At 44.7% G+C, this 22,142-nt stretch overlaps 1 protein-coding gene across 7 annotated transcripts in view; it reads left to right on the top strand.

The window, feature by feature from the left end:
* Positions 1-22,142, top strand: part of ZFAND6 (zinc finger AN1-type containing 6) — a 60,165-nt gene that overhangs the window by 29,114 nt on the left and 8,909 nt on the right. For 5 of the 7 annotated variants that reach the window (XM_024193934.2, XM_024193937.2, XM_026648329.1 and 2 more), the window contains 3 exons: positions 10,915-11,085; positions 13,326-13,437; positions 16,601-16,701. In XM_024193934.2, coding sequence (XP_024049702.1) covers positions 10,932-11,085; positions 13,326-13,437; positions 16,601-16,701 — 367 coding nt within the window. In that variant the 5' untranslated portion in view covers positions 10,915-10,931. Of the gene's footprint in view, positions 1-10,914; positions 11,086-13,325; positions 13,438-16,600; positions 16,702-22,142 lie in introns of those variants that run through there. The other 2 variants (XM_026648330.1, XM_026648331.1) reach the window with 2 other exon arrangements.

Genomic DNA, 22,142 nt, shown 5'->3' with positions numbered 1-22,142 from the left:
AAAAAAAAAAAAAAAAAAAGAATCACAGCACACTTAGCCATTCTGGCTTGGTTAGAATCATAGAATATCAGGGTTGGAAGGGACCTCAGGAGGTCATCTAGTCCAACCCCCTGGTCAAAGCTGGACCAATCCCCAAACAGATCAGATTTTTGCCCCAGATCCCTACATGGCCCCCTCAAGGATTGAACTCACAACCTTGGGTTTAGCAGGCCAATGCTCAAACCACTGAGCTATCCCTCCCCCCTGAGCCTGGGCTCAGCCCTCCCCCCAAGCTCAGTCTCTGTTTCTCAGGTGTTTCCAGCAGCCTTCTTTCTTGGCGGGGAGTTAATGAAGAATGAGCCATAAATAGTTTTGGCATATAGTGGGAATCCTTTGTCTCCTAGTGTGGTTTTCCCGCCCCCTCGCCTCCCCCTCGTTAGTGGAAAAATACGTGTGGTGTTATGGAGTGCAGTTCCAGGTGACTTGGTCACATGACCCTGCAGCCATAACTCAGAGGCTGTTTGTAGCGTCGCCAGGAGGACTTCTCAGTGGGTGACTAACCTCTTCAAAGACCTATTGTTTTCTCTAATGTCCTTCCCAACTGGCCATCCATTCTGTCTAGTGGGCGTTCCCCAGATGTAAGCAGATTTGTAATAGATCATAGAATCATAGAAGATTAGGGTTGGAAGGGACCTCAAGAGGTCATCTAGTCCAGCCCCCTGCTCAAAGCAGGACCAATCCCCAAACAGATCAGATTTTTGCCCCAGTTCCCTAAATGGCCCCCTCAAGGATTGAACTTTCAACCCTGCAGGCCAATGCTCAAACCACTGAGCTATCCCTTACGTACAAATAGGTAATCATATTCAGTAAATTATAACCTTTCCAATATCTCTCATGCCTTATACATCACAGTTATGCCATAATCAGATCATATAACAATATCTCTATGAAGAATATGGGGGCATAATACCACAGTATACATTGCCCCTTTAATGCTTTTCAGACCCTCAGGATTTACCAGATAGTAAGTAATACCAGTAGGTGCTATAAAGTGAAAATGATTTAATCATGCAACTTGTCAAACCTTGCTTCTGATGAGAAAGTACAGTATGAGTGAGCAGCACAAGTACTACCCTCAGCCACTGGGGTGGCTGAATGGGGAAGGATGAGTCTGCAGTTTCTTTTCCTGTTTCATTAGCAATGGTAGAAGGTTACCATTAGCAGTTCCACAGTGGACCAGTCTAAGTGTTATGGGGGGGGAGGGGGAAATAGTTTAGCTACTTAATTTATTTAAAGTCTGCATTTAATGATATTCTAGTTAGATTTCATCCCCAAGTGAAATTTGAAATGGAAGGCTCTAACTAAAGTACTGAAAATAGTCTTTGTTAACACAACAGGTATGTAGTTTAATGTAAGCTTTCTCTCCTTCATTCTCCAATTCAGTAGTGATACTGTAGTATACCGATATCAACATGGTACAAATTGTATTTAGTTTTGTTATTGTAGTTGAGGCACCAGTATATCATTCTTGTGGTCAGCTCCACCCTAGTGGTTGTGGGGGCCAGAATCTCCATAAAATATACAGGGAGCACCTGTACAACTCAAATCTTGCTTTGGCACCTGAAGCACACCTTGGAACTGGAAAACTGTTCATGATTTGTATGTGCTTAAGCAGAGTTAGCTGATCTGCACCTGCAGCCTCACTACACTAAATCTTATAATAATAGTAATACAGTAACAGCTGCACATATGGTATACACTTACAAGTATACAAATAAGGAATAGGGGCGAGGAGACATACCTCTGTTCCGGGGAGGAATGCTGGGACAGTAAAAAGTGGAGGTTTTTAGTTTGCTTTAAACCTCAGGTTTTTAATCTCCTTGTAGACTAATCCTACTAAATGCCTCTGTCACTGATCCCATTGATTGACGGTTGAAGCCTATGAACACTGACAGGTATGGAGTGTTTGAGGCCTGGTCTACACTAGGCTTTTATGTCGACTTTAGCGCCGTTATATCGAATTAACCCTGCACCCGTCCACACCAGGAAGCCATTTAGTTCGACATAAAGCTCTCTTTAAATCGATTTCTGTAATCCTCCCCAACGAGAGGATTAGCGCTAAATTCGACATGGCCATATCGAATTAGGCTAGGTGTGGATGGAAATCGACGGTAATAGCTCCGGGAGCTATCCCACAGTGCACCACTCTGTTGACGCTCTGGACAGCAGTCCGAGCTCGGATGCTCTGACCAGCCACACCCCCGGGAAAATTTGAATTCATTTTCATTTTCCTGTCTGGGCAGTTTGAATCTCAGTTCCTCTTTGGACATCGAGGGGAGCTCAGCAGCAGTGGCAACTATGCAGAGCTCTCCAGCAGAGATGGCCGTGCAATCTAATAGAAAGAGGGCCCCAGCATGGACTGATCGGGAAGTCTTGGATCTCATCGCAGTGTGGGGCGATGAGTCCGTGCTTTCAGAGCTGCGCTCCAAAAGAAGGAATGCTAAGATCTACGAGAAGATCTCCAAAGCCATGGCAGAGAGAGGCTACAGCCGGGATGCAACGCAGTGCCGCGTGAAAATCAAGGAGCTGAGACAAGGCTACCAAAAAACAAAAGAGGCTAACGGACGCTCCGGATCCCAGCCCCACACATCCCGTTTCTACGAGGCACTGCATTCCATCCTGGGAGCGGCCGCCACCACTACCCCACCCCTGACCGTGGACTCCGAGGATGGGATCATGTCCGCGGCCGGTTCCTCGTCGGACATGACAGCGGACGGGGAAGATGAAGAAGGAGATGAGGAGGACGAGGCAGTCGACAGCGCTGGCACCGCTGATTTCCCCGACAGCCAGGAGCTCTTCATCACCCTTACCGAGATCCCGTACCAACCGTCCCCATCCCTTACCCCGGACACAGAATCAGGGGAAGGATCAAGCAGTAAGTGCTGTAAACATGTAAACATTTATTTAAAACAGAACGGTAATATTTATACTATTAACAATGTACATTTATAAAAGTTCTGTAAACTAGTAAAAAAATAATCAGGTACAAAACAGGAATATTTACAAAGGTAACAAATGGGTTTTCATGATTTCTCTGTCTTGGGCTCTTCTCAATTTAGTCCCAAGTGTTTTAAAAAATTTTCACAATGTCCGTTACTCCATGATTCCCAGGCCCAAGACGCTCCACTCCATAGTCCCAGTGCACCTACGCGAAAATCCGGTCAATGTGGCCGGGGATCGACGAGAAATCCTCGTAGGAGAACTCCTCGTAGGTCTCGTGGAGGTAGAGCTCAAGCCTGTTGATCAGGTTCCGGGGTAGGGCGATCTTAGTGGGCCCTCCGTGGTAGCAGACATGCCCCCTCCACGCCACAATCAAGTACTCCGGGATCATGGCCCGACATAGCATGGCGGCATACGGCCCCGGTTTCTGCATGCTTTCCCGCAGCATGCGTTCTCTCTGGGTGTCCGGGATCCTCAGGAGGGTGATGTCGCTCATGACGCCCTGCTTTGAATTAGGGAGGGGAATGTTAGTATTGGGACTGCTTTACAGCCACGCGGTGGAGGGAGAGGGGCAGCATACAGGGATCTTTCCCTGGGACAGCCGCGAGGGGGTGGGACAGGGGCAGAGTTGATGCTGTCCTGATTGCTGGCAGCAGAGACTGGCATTGCTTTCAATGTGAAAGGAGGCCAGTGCTACTGCTGGAGTTTTAAGCAGCCACAAGTCTGCGGCTTACCATTATTGCCCGCTCCAGAAGTTCAGGTCTCCAGCCACAGTTCTCTGAACAGTCCAAGACCTCCGCAAGTCCACAGGCACTGAAGGCGACGGCCGAAAATTCGACCTTGTCCTGAGTGCGCATGTGAGAGGTGCAGTGCATGGTCTTGTTCACAGAGAAAGACTAGGTTCTTTGTATACAATTTCATTTATCTGTCTCAGGAATTCACTCCCTTTTCACAATTCACACAGACACATCTGCGACTGTCTCCCAACCCAGCCTGTCAGCACACTCCCAGAGGCTAGCGCAGATTAGGCGGAGGAAGAAGAAGACGCGTGAAGACATGTTCTCAGAACTAATGGACTGCTCCCGAGCCCAGGCAGCCCAGCAGACACAGTGGAGGGAGAACTTGTCACAAATGCACCGAGCAGTCATGGAACGGGAGGAGAGGTGGCGTCAGGAGGACCAACAGGCTACTGAAAAGCTGCTTGGACTAATGAGGGAGCAAACGGACACGCTCCGGCGCCTTGTGGATGTTCTGCAAGACCGGAGGCAGGAGGACAGAGCCCCGCTGCAGTCTATCTGTAACCGCCCTCACCCGCCACCAAGTCCCACACCACCCTCACCCAAACTCCAAAGAAGGAGGGGCGGCAAGGGCCGTTAAAACTTTCAGTCAACCCCTGCAGACTGCTCTAGCACTAGAAGGCTGACATTCCCCAAAATTTCATAAGTCCTTTCCCACCCACCTCACAGAAGCCCCCGTCCAAGTTTCACACCCCACGTTTCATGTCTGGTTCGCAATAAAATGTTTGTTTCTCTCCATTACTGTTTCAGTCAGGTTCTTTTGAGGGAGAGTCTGTCTGGAGGGGGGGAAGGGGCTTGGTAATTGGGCAGGACAGTGACCTTTAGCAGGGTACAGAGGCGGTGTCAGGTCCAGCATCAGGACACATACACAGTGCAGTCACTGGTTACCCTGGTCAGTCTGGGAGGTGTTTTTCATGTTCTCCATTGAAATAACCAGTCCACCAGTGCGGAGCCTGTCATTCCGGGAGTTTAGAAGCATCATTTGCATCAGAACACTGAACCCGCCCCCCGCCACAGTCTGCGTCCCCGGTTTAAAATATTCCCGCGAAAACAGCAATACAGACAACGCTGTTCATTAACAAAATCGAAATGATTTTATTTTTTGGGAAGGGGAAGGGGGTGAAGGGGGTATGTAACTGGAGAGGATAGTCAAAATGAACTGGGTAAAGAAACGGGGGCAGGTTCAGCTTCTCTGTCCACAAACTGAAAAGTCACTGGTTGCCCTGCTCACTCAGGAACCTAGCTTTCAAAGCCTCCCGGATGCACAGGGCGTCCCGCTGGGATCTTCTAATGGCCCGGCTGTCTGGCTGGACGTAATCAGCAGCCAGGCTATTTGCCTCTAGCTCCCACCCCGCCATAAAGGTCTCCCCCTTGCTCTCACATAGATTGTGGAGCACACAGCAAGCTGCAATAACGATGGGGATATTGGTTTCACTGAGATCACAGCGAGTGAGTAAGCTTCTCCATCTCCCTTTGAGACGGCCAAAAGCACACTCCACCACCATTCTGCACTTGCTGAGACGGTAGTTGAACAGTTCTTTTTCTGTGTCCAGGGCGCCAGTATAGGGCTTCATGAGCCAGGGCATTAGCGGGTAGGCTGGGTCCCCGAGGATGACTGTAGGCATCTCCACATCCCCAAGAGTTATTTTGTGGTCTGGGAAGTAAATACCTTCCTGCAGCCGTCTAAACAGACCAGAGTTCCTGAACACACGAGCGTCATGAACCTTGCCCGGCCATCCGACGTAGATGTTTGTAAACCGTCCCCGATGGTCCACCAGTGCTTGCAGCACCATTGAAAAGTAGCCCTTTCTATTGATGTACTGGCTGGCCTGGTGGTCCGGTCCCAGGATAGGGATGTGAGTCCCATCGATAGCCCCTCCGCAGTTTGGAAATCCCATCGCGGCAAAGCCATCTATGATGACCTGCGCGTTTCCCAGGGTCACTACCTTTGGGAGCAGTACCTTCACGATTGCCTTGGCTACTTGCATGACAACAACCCCCACGGTAGATTTGCCCACACCAAAGTGGTTCGCGACTGACCGGTAGCTGTCCGGCGTTGCAAGCTTCCAGAGGGCTATGGCCACTCGCTTCTGGACAGTGAGGGCTGCTCGCATGCGGGTGTCCTTGCGCTTCAGGGCAGGGGACAGCAACTCACAAAGTTCGAGGAAAGTCCCCTTCCGCATGCGAAAGTTTCGCAGCCACTGGGATTCATCCCAGACCTGAAGCACTATACGGTCCCACCAGTCCGTGCTTGTTTCCCGGGCCCAGAATCGCCGTTCAACAAAATCCACATGCCCCATTGCCACCGTGATGTCCTGGGCGCTGGGGCTCGTGGTTTCTGACAGCTCTGTGCCACTCTCCGACTTCAGGCTCTCACGGCGGTGCCGTAGCCTCCTCGCCCGATTTCTCTGCATCTGCCTCAGGGAAAGGTGTATGATAAGCTGCGAGGTGTTGAGAACGGCCACAAGTGCAGCGATGGTCGCAGCGTGATCCATGATCGCAGTGCTGTGGCGTCCGCGCTGTCACTGACCAGAAAAGTGCGCGAACTGATTTCCCGCCGGCGCTTTCATGGAGGGAGGGAGGGCGTTAGTGACGGACGGATGACGACAAATTTTTTTTACCCAGAAGGCATTGGCGGCTCGACCCAGAATTCCGATGGGCAGCGGGGACTGCGGGAACTGTGGGATAGCTGCCCACAGTGCACCGCTTCCAATATCGACGCTCGCCCCCTTAGTGTGGACTCACAAAGTCGAATTACTGTCCTTAGTGTGTCCTTAGTGTGGACACACACGTTCGACTTTGCAATATCGATTCCACATATTCGATTTAAGTAAAATCGAATTACCCTCGTAGTGTAGACATACCCTGAGACTGGTAGTAACTAAAAACCCAAATGCACATACTTAATACTTTTAACGTTATCTGGCATCATGATCCATTTTACTCTCTATAACAGGATATACACCATACAGTGGTACTGAGAATTATCTTACTGAACATAACCAGTATGCTCAGTGCCGTGCAGAGTCTAGATAGAAGATGTAGTCCTTGCCCCCAAAGAACTTACCATCTAGAAACTTACCCTGTTTTACTTTCTCTGCTATTTCAAGTTTTTGTAAATCAAGGTAGAAGTGTATAAAGATTCATCTGACACTGAGTGCTGTCTGCTATGTAATGAGATATACGGAAGGACTTGCCCATGAAAACTGTGCAGGAGACGAACGATAGGGACTGTACAGATATGTAAACTACATGTGACATTCTACTGTAACTAGGAAGCCTATGAGCTATATTGTTCCATTCCATTATCTTTGTGCTGTGGGAGAGTATCAATTTTAGATGGATTCTTTTCTGTCTTTCAGTGCATTTTAGCAGGTGGGAACAGGATGATATAGCACCATGTCACCAGACAGCTCTGCAGACCACCAGTGGTCCACAGACTATAGTTTGAGAACCATAATGTTAGGGGGTTTATCTAGCTGCAGAGACAGAATTTGTTAAATGAGCAATATATGAACAAAAATATCTATAGCAATAATAATCACAGTAACTGTGTGGCGCGCTCATGTTAGTTACTGAGGGTATGTCTAGACAGCTCATGGAAGCGAGCCAGGTCGAGTTTTCAGTAGTCTTGTTCTTCTGTCTCTGATCCATTTTAAAGAAAAGTGGTCACCCTTAACTAAGCCCAATTTTTAGTTACATGAAGCATGAAACTTTAGACTAGGGGTGGCCAAACTGTGGTTCATGAGCTGCATGTGGCTCTTTTACTGACATTGTGGCTCATGAGCCTGTAGTCCGTTGTGGGAGTGACTCTTCCTCCTCCTCCTCCGGGTCTGTGGGCGGCCAATCCGTCCCACTACGTCTCCGGGGATTGCCTGACATGGGGAATCAGCGGGGCGATGGGAGACGTGAGCTCGGGCCTGTGATCAGGGCTGAACAACAAACAGTTACGGAGCCCCAGCCCCTGGTCGGGGCAGGGCAGTAGAGAGTCTGAGGGCTCAGGCCTGCACTCAGGCCGAGCAGCAAACAGTGGGGCCTCCTAGCTCTGGCGGAGGGCCGACAAGTGCAGGCTTCTTGCCTGGGGTGGGGGGGACTGCAACCCACTCCACTGCGTCCCGGCCCAGGGCAGTGGCAGAGCAATCTGCCACTGGGTCATCGGGGATCCTGATCACAACACGCTGACTCACTTGCTGTCAGTGTTGCAGCCAGACGGGTCGGCTACCCCTGGGCCACTCCCCAACTCCCCCACAGGGTGTTTTGGCTCTGTAGAGGTCGTCCTTGTCATCGGGGAAGAGGGCCTCTGTCAGCACTTGCAGCTCCTCCGTGCTTAGGTCTGTAAATGGCTCTGACCGTCCTGGCGAGCCCTCAGCTCCCTCAGGGTCTGCCGCAGCCTCCCAGCTTGGGGGCTCACAGGAGGCGTTTGGCTCCTCCAGCGGCTGTCTCTCAACTGAGTTCTCTGGCACGCCTTTTGTACTTCTGGTCCCGCCTATTGACTTCCAGCGGGAGGGTTGAACCTGATGTTGCTCCACCCACCAGGGTTCAATGAGGGGCTCCCCTCCAGGTCTATGGGCGGCCAATCCGCCCCACTACAGAGCTGCATGTGGCTCTTTTACAGACATTGTGGCTTGCGGAGTCCCCCACTTCCCTCCCCTCATTCTCCACCTACCAGACTTGGGGTGGGGAGAGCTCGGGACCTCTGCCTTGCAGCAGGGTGGTGGGGTAGGAGCTTCTGCCCAGGGGGTCTCAGGGCTTCAGCCCCATGGGGTGCACCTGCTGGGGCTTCAGCAGGAGGGGCTGAAGCCCCAAGACCCGGCAGGTCCCTCCCGCAGTCCTGAAGCGCCAACTCCCGGCAGGTGCGCCCTGCTCTCGAACTTCTGAAGATTGTCGTATGTGGCTCAGAGGGTCAGTAAGTTTGGCCACCTCTGCTTTAGACTGTTGAGCTGGTTCTGAGTAAGACAATTAGTACCATTTTTAGATGTTTAGTTCTTTGCGGTGAAGAAACATTTTATTTAACATGGATACAGTAGAACCTCAGAGAATAAACTTTATTTATTGACTTTATTCTCTAGTTTCAAAGCACCTGCTATTAGTGGTAAGATCATTAGTATACACTGACACTCCCTGGCTTGGAAAATGACTAGGATTGCTGAAACAGGCCTTTGGTCTCATGTTTACTATATTGCCTTGCTCACTTCAAATCCACTCTGACATATCCACTGTTCATTTTATTTATAGTTTGGCTGTGCCCCTGATGAGGAAAACTTAGGAACGTGGATTTGTCTTCCATACAGCCAATATTTGCTGTACACTAGATGTCCATAGGTCTAAACCTACTGTATCATTCTTACTTGAATTCAACTGTCCAGTCTTGACAAGCTTCCAGTGTGCAACAATATCACTTTTTGGGGTGGTGTATACTGTATAAATTTTGAATGGACCATTGAATTGACTAGGCAAGTGATGATCTGAGACTTCTGCTTATGCTAATTTTGTTGTTTTTTGTTCCCACAACCTTCCATCCCCACCTATGTCTGTTTGTTTCATATTTGTGCCCTGTCACAAACCCAGATTTTTATGCTCCTGAGGGCAAAGAGTAACTCTGTTGCTTGCTTGTATAGTGCCTTGCACAAGGGGCATTTTGTTGAGTGGGGTCTCTGGGTGCTATATTAGAACAAACAATAATGGTCTGTAAACTTCTTAAATATTAATTCAAAATATCTCTTTAGATTCGGATGGTCAGATTCACATTACTTTAGACTCATAATGAAAGGGCAGTCTCCCTGCACTGATATACTTGTGAAAACTAAGCTGTAGAAGAAAGATGTTGTTCAGAAATTTCTACCATTAAAAATTTGTAAGGCAGTATTTTAAGACCTTTGACCATGAGGGGAAAACACTTGAGCATTTGCCAGATGTGTAAGAAGCTGAAGTTAAAAGATAAATTTGACTGACTCCGCTACAAGAGTATTTTTCCTTTATTCTCTAGCTGAATAAATTGTACAGTGAGAGCATTTTATGGACCAAGCTTAGGCAGATGTCAGATTGCTTAACAATTCTGTGGTATTTTGTACTTTACAGTCAGCTTGGCATTCTTTAAGGTAATGGCACATTGATATGATCTATTTGAAACTGACACTATATAGTATAGGCTAACATTGAACTATATACTATGGTCAGTTTTGGAGGGTTGATTGAGGGTGAAGAAGACAAAGTGATAGTACTGAATTCATGTATTATGGTATAGATTCCAATAGCCTGATCTAAGAGTTGGGTCACTTGAGAACTGCTAAGGAAACTCATCACAAAAGTTCATGATAGAGAAGGCCATCTGAGCTTTTTAGCTTGGAAGACAAATGTTCCTTGTTAATAAGGAGAGAAATACAAATAAAAGACAGGGTAACTTGCAAAGCAACACTTAACAAATTGACTACCACATATGATCTAAATTGTATGAAAGAATATTCCAAAAATGCAAAAATCTTGTTGGAGTTGAGGTATGGAGGAATGTGTCTGTTCAAATGCTAGTCTTGACCAAAATGGTAACTTCTGAATATGAAAATCTTAATATGAATTTATAATGTAACAGATTCCTAAATTCAGAGAAATTGACTGACAATTTTTGTAGTTGCTGTTCATGATTAAATGTTGTGAAGTAAGCAGGAATATTTCCCTTCTTTAGTCTTCAGTTTATACTTTAAGAGTTTGAGTAGTGTCATGAGTACAAGCTTCAAAAAGTGTGCTTTCAGGGTGTAGGCTAGGAATTAATATAGTCTCTCTGAAAGTGATAAATTACTGAATGCTCCACATGAAAGTAAAAAATTTGTGTGCTTATGAAAATGTATACCCTGCTGCACATGCATTTAAAATGGCCCAGTCCTGTACAGTCTTTACCACCAAAATCAATGGAGTTTTAGTTTTTAACCAGGGTCTTGAAATTTGGTGGTGGTTTTGTTTTTTAAAGACACTGATTTCCATGAAACAATTGTAGAGAATTTAACCCAAAGATCCTTTTTTCTAAAGCAGACTTTTGTGCCTGGAATAGATGATGCCAAAGCAGTAGGAACCTTAGTATTTTAAAATGCAACAGGTGAAAATCGTCTGAGCTCACTAGATCATTGGCTGTGTATGTGAATTTCAGGTTTACAGAAGAGGAAAATGGCTCAAGAAACTAACCATAGCCAAGTGCCTATGCTTTGTTCCACTGGATGCGGATTTTATGGAAACCCTCGTACAAATGGAATGTGTTCAATTTGCTATAAAGAACACCTTCAAAGGCAGAATAGTAGTAATGGTAGAATTAGCCCTCCTGGTAAGTAACACTAATAAGTATTAGATTAATATCTAACATGTTGATTACCATTTGAGCAAACCTTGTGTGCTACATTAGAGTGAGATTCTATTCCTGACCCTGCCTCATTCTTTTTGAAATGGGGGTTTGATTTATTTTTTTCAGCAGCCGATGATAACACAAAGAATGAGAGAGAGGGCAATCCACTGTACTGCTGCCAAAAAGTCTCTACTGTTTTACAGAATTTTTGAATCCGCTTTAAAATGAAATAAATATACTGTGGATAATCTTTTTATAAGTGTAATTGTAGTTTTATATTTTTGTGCCTTGCATTTATTTCTGGCAAGATATAATAAGCACTAGGTGTCCAATATCACTATAAAAATGCTAGAAATTCTCTTCAGAGAAGATTTATCAGGAATTACTGACTCTACTGAGAACAACCTGTCTGGGGCAGATGAAAAATATTTAGAACAAAATCTAAATATTAAATTCTGGAAATAATTGGTGCAATATTAAGATTGACACTTCAAACACAACTCAGGAAGCATTGTTTTTAGAAAGGTTGCCACAGCAGTCTTTATCCGCACCTGGATTAGGACAACTCAAAGCTTTAGGCACACTTCATGTGGGCTTCCTGCACTTTGGCCCTGCTCCCAGTCAGCGGCAGAGGTCCTTCGTCCCCTGACCACTTGGAATGGGTAGCAGTTACAACAAGGGGCCTCTCCTTCCTCACCCTCAATTTCCTAGAGGAGCTAGGAGACTCCTTCCCCTCTGAACCATTGGCAGTGTCCCTCTCATTCCAAGCAGTGGTGAAAGCAGCAGCAGGGTCCCACTAGCCCCATGATATGGTGGTCTTCCATGGTGTAGCTAAACCCTGGCCTGTTCTTGTGGTGAATGTGGGGCCAGACTGCTTTTTTGGTGACTAATGGCAGCTTCTCCTTCTGCTGGAAACTGCGTGCAGACTCTGGTAAACCTCACGGTATGGATTACATTCAGGTCACATTTTTAAGCTTTTTCACAACCACCAGGGCTAGAGACTCATTTAAATGGAAAGCTCTGGTTCTGATAGCCCATGACTCTAGGATCTGGGCCCTTAGGTGTGGGCCTGTTCTAAGAGTTTTTCAATGGAATATTTGTATGTTACTGCAATTTTACGTTACTGTATGTTCCCTCTTGTAGGAGTGTGTGTTGCTTGTTTCTGTGTGTGGCTTTTTGTGGGTTTTTTGTTTGTTTTACAAAACCCAGGAGATCCTATAGTACTCGGCCTTAGAGAAGGTGGTTCTTCCATTTCAAAATTATTTCTATTGGCCAGACAGTGAAAATACATCCTACCTTGTGTGGCAAGAATTGTACCTCTTTCAGTGGAGGTGTCATGATTCACTACACTAAGCAATCCTGTACGCAGTGCTTCTGGTAGTATGACTCAATGAGCTACTTGCCAGTTGGCTCAATAATAAGTTGGGTCAACACAGAGATTCCGTCCATAGTGTTCCCATGGCCTAAGTCTCTCTTTACAATTGAATAAACAAATGAAGAAATTTGTGTTCTAGTACAGGCAGTCTGTTACAGACTTTTTTGGATATAGACACAGTACAATGTCTTCAGAGATACTTGTATAGTTCTTTGGTTTTAAGCTATGTCATCTTATGTACTTTTAACTACTTGTCGACTGGAAGTAGACCATGTAGAAAGCATAACTTGTGCTACTAAATGTGTCATTTCATGTAGGCCCTAACATTCCATTCAGTTCAATGGCATGTTATTGCCTGATGCATTGCCAAAAGTGTAGTGGTGGATCCATAGTGAAATGGGTTAAGTAAAATGATAGCTGGATGAGATGTGTCTGGGCATACAGGGGCAGTTGGATACTGGTCCCAAATATTCTAAAATATCTTCTGTGGTATTGGTCTCTTACAAAAATGTGAAGTTGAAATACCAGTTATTCATAGAAGCTTTTGAAATTTAAAATAGTCATGCTTTCCTTTGTTTAATGCTGCTTTTTTTAAATATGTGCAGTGTGGGCTTTCGGTGGACAAGGGTGGGAAGTGGGCAAATGTGACCAGACATAATTAATGTAAGTAATTACAGTACAATATAAATCCATTAAAATGTAGGCTCTGATTCAGCAAGGAATTTCACCATATGTTAAAATAGCATGTTGAATTGCGACCAGATGCAGAAGAATCTTTGTTATGGATAAATTCTGTAACTCCAGAAGGCAGTGTGTAACCCATTTTACATTAGTGTCTTTCTTCCAGCAACTTCTGTCAGTAATATAACTGAGTCTTTACCAGTACAGCACACAGAAGGCAGTGTCCCGGAAACTCAGTCAACATTAGACTCTACATCTACCCAGTCTACGCAGCCAAGGTAAATTATCTTGTCTATGCTTATTAGTCAACATTTACCTACAAACTGATATAAACATGATTGTTTCAACTACGTCCTGAGGTTGAATAATTAGATATTAAAAATTGGGAATGAGAAATGAGCAATTTGATCTTGCATACTTAAAAATGAGATTTCTGTACCAATTACTATTCTACAAACAAGATCATCTTATAAATATATTTGAAAACAAAATTCTGATTTTTTTTTTTTTTTTTTTTTTTTAATTCAAAGTTTCAAATGCCAAAATCTCTGCAGTGACACCTCTCTGGTCATAGAGAAATCCTATCTGCACTAGAACAGTCTATGAAGCCTCATCACTCCACAACATGTTGATTTGGCTGTTGATTTTCTTAGAAATAGGAACTATTAATTATAAATACTTAAACTGGACAAGAAAGCTCTTCTAATTGCAATTCTCTTTACTGACACACAATGTTGCATATTGAACTGCTTGCTTCATTTCATCTCATCTAGAGCAGTGTTTCCCAAACTTGGGATGCGCTTGTGTAGGGAAAGCCCCTGGCGGGCCAGGCTGGTTTGTTTACCTGCCGTGTCCGCAGGTTCGGCCGATCGCAGCTCCCACTGGCCGCGGTTCGCCGCTCCAGGCCAATGGGAGCTGCGGGAAGCAGCGCCCAGTACGTCCCTCGGTCCGCGCCGCTTCCAGTGGGAGCTGCGATCGGCCGGACCCGCGGACGCGGCAGGTAAACAAACCGGCCCAGCCCACCAGGGACTTTCCCTACACAAGCGGCATCCCAAGTTTGGGAAACACTGATCTAGAGGATAGGTATTCAGAATAGGATATAGGAGACTTGAGTTCTATTCCTAGCTCTGCTACTCAACTGCTGTCTCCTTCACCTCTGTCTGAATTAGTAAAGGATATATGTGTTTTGTAAATCATTCCGAGATCTACAAATGAAAAGCAGTATGTAAGAGCTAAGTATTTATTTTGGTCGCTGCATTTCAGTGTTGAATGACATGAACCCAACAGCAGTTTAATTTTTTCAAGTACATTGGGATCTTTTGGCATGAAAGAAGCTAGACAAGCAGATTATATTAATATTTAAAGTAAATTGACTTGCAATTTCTAACTTCATCAACCAAGCTTCTCCTTTTTAAAAATGTCATAACATAGACTACAGTTAGGTAAGATTAGACTCCTTCGTTTATAGTTGTCTGAACACAACTAGTCCTAGTTTACAGCTTCTCAGTCAATATTTATGAAAGCTGTTAACTTGATACCCAAGTTTACAAGTATGAGTTATGAGCTGAATACGACCTGCAGTGCTAGCTGATCTTATGATCCTTTCACCCTTCTATTTCCAGCTTGGGTGGAAGGTTTGTACTTCACACTAATACTGCCTTTCTACCCAGTCAAACTGCAGAAAGTTCATGCCAGGTCTGGAAAAGTGTCAAAGTATTATAGGCCCAGGGGTAGAGGAAAACCTTCTGAAATGACGCAAGGCACCTTTACCCTTCCTCCCCCAGATCCTGGCTAGTATCCAGAGCCAGCCTCTCTTTCCTTCCGTCAGTTCTCTGATAATATCTGGCTTGGTTGGCAGATTAGGTAATGGGCCAATGGGGCCCATGCCCAGGGTCCCCAACCAAATGAGGGGTCCTGGAAAAATGGGCACCCTGGTGCCCCAACCCGCTCCACCTGCTCATCCAGTGCTCCACCTGCTCGCCCAGCACTCCTGCCAGGGTTGGAATGCGGTGGCTTGCCCCGCTCTGCCTGCTCGCCTGGTGCTCCTGCCAGGGTGCAGGGTTGTGGCATGAGGGCTCTTCACCTGCTCACCCGGCGCTCCTGCCGGGGAGTAGGGGAGGCACCCGCGCCCAACCTTGCTCCCTGGCGGGAGGGGCAAGCCCCTGTGCCCTGACCCCATTCCCTGGCAGGAGTGCCGTGAGGGGAGGGACTGCAGGCGAAAGGGGTGGGGAGGGGCCCCCAGCTTGCTCTGGCCCAGGGCCCCACAAAATTGTAATCCACCTCTGGGTAAGTGGATTCCTAAAAGGGAAGTGCCCTGCACCCTATCAGCACCTGGGAGTTTTGAGCTTTTCTAAGTAGTGCATCATCAGTGTGGCTGAAGGCTCAAGTCACAAAGTTGTACGGGCTTCTTTATTTAACAGGGGATGATGGAATGGAAAAGCAGAATACAAGATGTTCTGTGGAAGTCCTAAGTACACCTCTACCTCGATATAATGCTATCCTTGGGAGCCAAAAAATCTTACCGTGTTATAGGTGAAACTGTGTTATATCGAACTTGCTTTGATCCACCAGAGTGCGCAGCCCCGCCCCCCCAGAGCACTGCTTTACGGCATTGTATCCAAATTTGTGTTCTATCGGGTCGCGTTATATCGGGGTAGAGGTGTATTTGAGTAGATTCCCCTATCTTCCTGCATTCAGGCTACAGCCTAATGACCACTCACAGTGACAAGCTGCAATTTTCTTACTCACGTTAAGCACATCAGTATGTGAATCTGAGGTTTAGTAGCCACTACAGTTACTTCATCTAGTTGTCATTACTCTTAACTAGGCTTGTAAGTATTAGATTGTTATCTGTAAATTTTGATAAACATTGGTTTCACTATACACACACAATCTGACAAAATATTTCTTTCAGTAATAATCAAAATTTACAGATAGGCAAAGTAAGAAAAATCTGCTTGAGAATTTTTTAGGGTTTGGTTTAAACATATTTACTTTGTTTATTTTGACTTGATGTTGACAATTTATGCTTTAAAGGTTATAAAGCTTTAACTATTTGAATCTCAATTCCTAGTGTCATTAAATAATAATTGTCTAATCTCCCCCATAATTTCTTGCAACTATGAAAATTAAAATGGGTAAAAATAAACATCAGTATTATCAGTTAAAATGATAAGAAAATAAAAATTGATTGCCAAGCCTACTCCTTACTGAAGTGTGTTCTACAATGGAAGCTGAAAATATTTGGCTTCTCATCAGGTTTTTTTTGTTTTTGTTTTGTTTATACACTAACTAGTGCTGTAATTTGCCATTGAAGTCCTTAACTTCTAAATTAAAAGATTTGGCACACTGCGTTGTTGTCCTATCATAATATCTGAGCAATCTTTGTGAAAATAAAGCCTGTACCTGGCTCTTACGAATTCTCAACTGTTTTTTTCCTAGTCCTGTGTCAAACCAGTCACTTTTAACAGAATCTGTAGCATCATCCCAAGCAGAAATTACAGCGGTGGACAAAACAGTACCTGAAACAGAAGATTTGCAAGGTTAGTGTCTGAATTTGCATAATTAAAGCATGTATGAAACATATATGCTGTTTTTAAACCTTGACTAGTTTTATAATAAATTCTAATATACTGCATTCTGAGCAATGTAATGACAATGTTGCATAAAGCTGAAAGACAATAAAACATGGTATGCATGTGCTTTTAATGTGGAAATACTACCCGTATGGAAACTTCAAATAAGGTTGACAAAAATGTTCACATTTCAGTTGACTTTGAATTCTAACTATATAAAATGCGGTTAAAATCGGTGTGCGCCTTAGTGCTGGGTTTTTAACTGGGGTTGGGGAAATATGCATTTAGCTAACATTATGAATGGATTGATTATTTTTTACTAAAACATTATTAAAATCAGATTTTAACTATTGAGTGATGAAAAAACTTGGTGCTGTTAAAAATATATATAATGGACAATGGTCTGTTTTTATCTGCCCAAACTAGATTGTGAAATTTTTGACATAGTTTGGATATTAGCTGTAAATGCTCTAGCAGTAGCATACATTGTTGTGGAGCTGATACAGTGTGAATAATTCTAGTGGTCTTCAATCCATTTTGAAACTGGTAATACACTGTAATATTATCTTGTAGGTAAAAGGCTGACTAATAGTACATATAAACTAGATGGAACCATCAATATTCATCTTATCAAAGATTAAATTATGTACACCAAACCTGCTGTAATTTTGCAGCAAGGGTTAAAATTCAGGTGCTAGAAGGAAAATGGAAAATACATTAGAAAATAACTGGCTTTTTCTGGGTAGGTGACTTTACTAATACTGCCCTAAAATCTTTATGGTTGGCACAAAGTGCATTTTTTCCACGCGGTTTTCTGTTACTTACAGCAAGCTTGCACATTTAACATGATCATAAGTAAAGATATATAATAGTGTTAAGTTTTATGAGATGGGTAGGGGGAGCGGGGAGAGAATGGAATTACCAATTCTATGTCCCTAATTTTTTCTCAGAACCTTGCAATACTTAGGCATTATCATCATCATGTGGTCCTCAACTTTCTTTTCACTGCTTCCTGGCCAGCACACTTCAGATATGGTGCAGATATCAATCTTCAGGGTTTTTAGTGCTTGAGGAGGAGGATGGCTTTAGCTGTTTCAGACAATGTTCAAATGTTCTGGACTAATTTGACATTTGCCACCACCGGCATGGGCCGAGGGGCGTACTGGCCGCCGCTTCCCGCAGCTCCCATTGGCCTGGAGCAGCGAACCGCGGCCAGTGGGAGCCGCGATCGGCCGGACCTGCGGACGCGGCAGATAAACAAACCGGCCCGGCCCGCCAGGGGCTTTCCCTACACAAGCGGTGTCCCAAATTTGGGAAACACTGCTCTAACTTAATTTAATTATTTACTAAACATTCCTGAAGCTAAATTCTTTTACCACACCCACCTCTGATGTCTGAACCCCACTCTTCAGATATACTCTAAAATTTAAACTTTCATTTTGAATACTGTTCTCCCTCTTTGAGATAGGATGGGTCACTTGGTCTTTCTAACTGACTGCCACCTGTGCTAAATAGAAGAACATGGAAAATTGTTCTCATATGTGGTTTCATGCTTTTTTTAGTTTATGTAGTCACAGTTTAAAATAGAGCTATTTCTAAGGTAAATTCGCACATTAAAATCCATCAGTACATAAATGAACATGTGTAAATGCATATCTCCATATTCCCATTTTATAGACTGACTGCCATGGCTTATAATTGGTAAAATATCTTACTCCTATTCATATGGAATTATCCCCCAAGTGAAGACTCCTCAATTTCACCTATGAAGATAAAACCTTAATATGAGATCTAAGATGCCGTGGACTGTATATTAGGAAAAAATATATTTCCATGGTCTGGTCTCCCTGGCACACAGCTGGGTTTTCCCTTCTCCTTACTGGTTCTCAGGCCGGCAAATAACTTTCCAAGATTCTCCAGTCCCATGGCTCTTCTCCTTGCATCCAGTGCATGCTCTGCTCCCTACTCACTCTGCTTCGTTTCAGCTTGTAGCACAGTCAAGCCATTCCATCTCTGCAGCATCTACCATCTTGTTTTTACTTTCCACAGGTGAATGAAAAAGTGAGGGGTTCTTCCTCACCTGTTCTCTTCAGTGCTTACCTCTTCAGTGAGCTGCCCCTGCTCCATGAGGGTTTGCTGCAAGAGACCCAAGCCACAGGGATAACTTGCCAGAACTAGCAGAATCTCCACTCCTAGCTAATAACTGTCTGATTCTGAGATGAGTACAGAGACCACTTATCTTTTGGTAAGGGAGCTCAGGTGGTTCCAGACTGGCTTTTCACTCAGTTTTCTTTGCAGTAGTCCTGGCGTGAATTGAGCAATCTCATCTGACAGTGTAGGGTTGGGTTTGCCCATTTATTTCTCCTGAAGATTTGAGACCTACAATTCATTTCTTCCTTGGGGATGAATCCATAAGTGTCTTTCATCCTTTGTTCCTTCATTTTTAATAGGGCCAAGTCCTCAGATCTCTCTCATGACACTCTCCTACTAGCTCGTCTGAAGAGAGAGAATTTGTCCAGACTAGGAAGGACCTACCTGCTGAGCTTTCCTGCAGCGCCTCATCAATAGAACTGGGACTAACTGTCAAATGTCTCTGTGGCTATGAATTGAAGATTCTGAGGAAAAATTGGTGAGGGGAATGGGATAGGAAAAGCAGGAGGCCATGCTACTTAATTCATATAGGCAAAAGAACATGGGTGGCTTGTGCCAATCCACATGCCAAATCTGCCCTCACAAAGCAATTTGAGCTCTACAAACTTTACAACAGATTCTTCAAGTGGGTGCCCCCTGAATGGACTGGGCAGTTGGGCAGATGCACTGTTTTCTAAGACAGACTAGCTCTTAAACTCTAGTATCCTTCACAATATTGCAGATGGGAAAACACAAGGGTAGTCTAGAAAGACTCCTGACCTTGAGGCTGCTTATTTTACTTCTGCAGCAGATTCATATCTCCCATTCTGACATTGTCTGGTCTTGTGAGCTACAGTTCCTGCTTCCCTACATTTCCCCAGCAGTAAAATATTAATGATATGGATCAGATTGCTCTCCCTTTTCAGGGGGCTCTCTTTGTTGGGAACGTCCCAGATTTCACTTTGGCCTCATGTCATCTCAGGATTTTCAGAGTTTGTGGTAGCCTTCATATAACAAGGATTCTGTATCATTCCGTTGTTTATGAATGACCCAGTGCCCTAAAGGAAGTGCTTGGAGGCTAGTTTGGCATTCTGTTAGTTCTGGAATATGGAGCTGGTAATCAGCCAATAAGGTGTTTCTCCTCCTGTCTCCAAGGTGCCCATCTGGATGCACGGACAGACAACCCTGCCTCCTCCCCCAGAAGAGTGAAAAGTGTGTTGGTTGGTTGGTTTTTTCACTAGAGGGAAGGCTCACATAAATGAGAAACCCTGATACAGTAACTCCTCGCTTAACATTGTAGTTATGTTCTTGAAAAATGCGAGTTTAAGCGAAACAATGTTAAGCGAATCCAATTTCCCCATAAGAATTAATGTAAATAGGGGGGTTAGGTTCCAGGGACATTTTTTTTGCCAGACAAAAGACATTATATACATATACAGTATACATTTTAAACAATTTTAAACGAACAATTTAATACTGTACTCAGCAATAACGACTGCGAAGCTTGGTTGAGGTGCTGGAGTCAGAGGGTGAAAGAGGGTGGATCGTCCTGCTGCTCCTCTTGCTGTTCTTTCCAAAGTGCTGGGGGGTGCTCAACTCCCGGTTCTGCCCTAGGCCTGCCCCCAGTCCACCCCCTTTCCCCAAGGCCCCACCCCCACCACGTGACTTCCCGCCCCTGCTCCACCCCCTTTCCTCCCGAGTGCGCCATGTCCTCACTCCTCCCACCTCCCCTCAGCCTCCTGAATGCCACGAAACAGCTGATTGCTGTGCGTGGGAGGCGCGGGGAGGGAGGGGCAGGTTGCATGCCGCGTCCTCGTTCCTCCCCCCAAGCCTCCTGAATGCCGCAAAACAGCTGATTGCTGCAGGCGAGCGGTATGGAGAGGGAGGGGGAGTTGCTGATCTGCAGGGCTGCCGGCAGGCGGGAGGTGCTGGGGTACGGGGGTGGACGGGAGCTGATGGGGGGGGGGGGGGGGGAGGGGCTGCCAGCCCACCCTGGTTCCGAGCCCCCACGGTCAAACAACATTATAAGCAAACATTGCACAACTTTAAATGAATATGTTCTCTAATGGTTCAGTGACGTAACAATGAAATAACGTTAACCGGGAAGACGTTAAGTGAGGAGTTACTGTAATGGGAATTTTCCTGTGCCTGGTGCTTGAGGACCTCTGGACCTTGTGGTCTCATGCTTCATTTTACTGCCTGTTTCACTGTAAGGATCACCAGCATCTAGTAACTACAGATCTAAACCATGAGGACCCAGACATGGAATTCCCTGTCACAAGAAAATTCATAACTGCTCTCCAGTGGTGGCAGTCAGCCCTCTCTGTCTTTTGAAGGGAGTTTCTGTGCATAACCTTAACACTGTACTTTGCAAACACAAAGTTCAGTCTGTTCACTTCCAGGTTTTGCAGGTAACACTTAATTTTTTTGTTTAGACGCTTAGCAAATAAAATAATTTTTGCTTGGAGCTAGCTAGACTCTACACAAACATGTTTTTAAGCTACTGTAACAATTTTGTGTGAGATAAGATAATGTAAAAAAAAAAATTGAATGAAATTCACATTCATGCTAGTAGTGTGAGGATCTATTAGTATCTCTTGGGGAATCCAAGATAATATTACATTTAAAAAACTGTTTGATCTATAGTATCACAGTTCAATTTACCCATTTTACTTACCCCAGCTTTCTAAAATTCCTGCTTCTAAGAAGCAATTCTTGCTTTGTGCATCAGAAAGTTGTACCTGTTCACCTTAAATTAAGAAAGTTTCATGTTTTGGTAGCTGCTTCAGTAGCTACCATAAAAATAGCTTGTAATTTCTGGTCAAAGCAGTGTGGGGCATTAGTGCCAGACTGAAGCATTAGTTCTTTATTGCATAAAACACTGCATCAGCTGAGAATTCAAAATGAAAATATTCTGCACAATATAATCAACATAAACCAAATATAAACATACCTCATTCAAATAAATCATTTGACGTTTATGAGTATGTTCCATACTGGTAATTTAATAAAGGTTTAAAGTATGCACTAATGTTTTTTGTAGGAATCTAAATTGGTTACTATTAGATTTGTATAACAGAATAATATGTTCTGGCTGCAATAATAAGTAGGTTTGCACTTAAGGCAGTGTGTAGACATTGCATACCCAGCTAGCACAGGTATAAATAGCAGTGTAGACACTGAGGCACTGCTTAGGCGAGTAAAGAGATGCCAGAACCCTAGAATATATACCCTGGATGTCTCTCTACATGCCCAAGCTGTGCCTCCTATATCTACAC

The sequence above is a fragment of the Terrapene carolina genome, unplaced genomic scaffold, assembly GCF_002925995.2.
Source record: "Terrapene carolina triunguis isolate 2854851 unplaced genomic scaffold, T_m_triunguis-2.0 Scaffold67, whole genome shotgun sequence".
NCBI lineage: Eukaryota > Metazoa > Chordata > Testudines > Emydidae > Terrapene > Terrapene triunguis.
The sequence above is the reverse complement of the archived record's forward strand: the minus strand, read 5'-3'. Positions and strand labels throughout refer to the sequence as shown.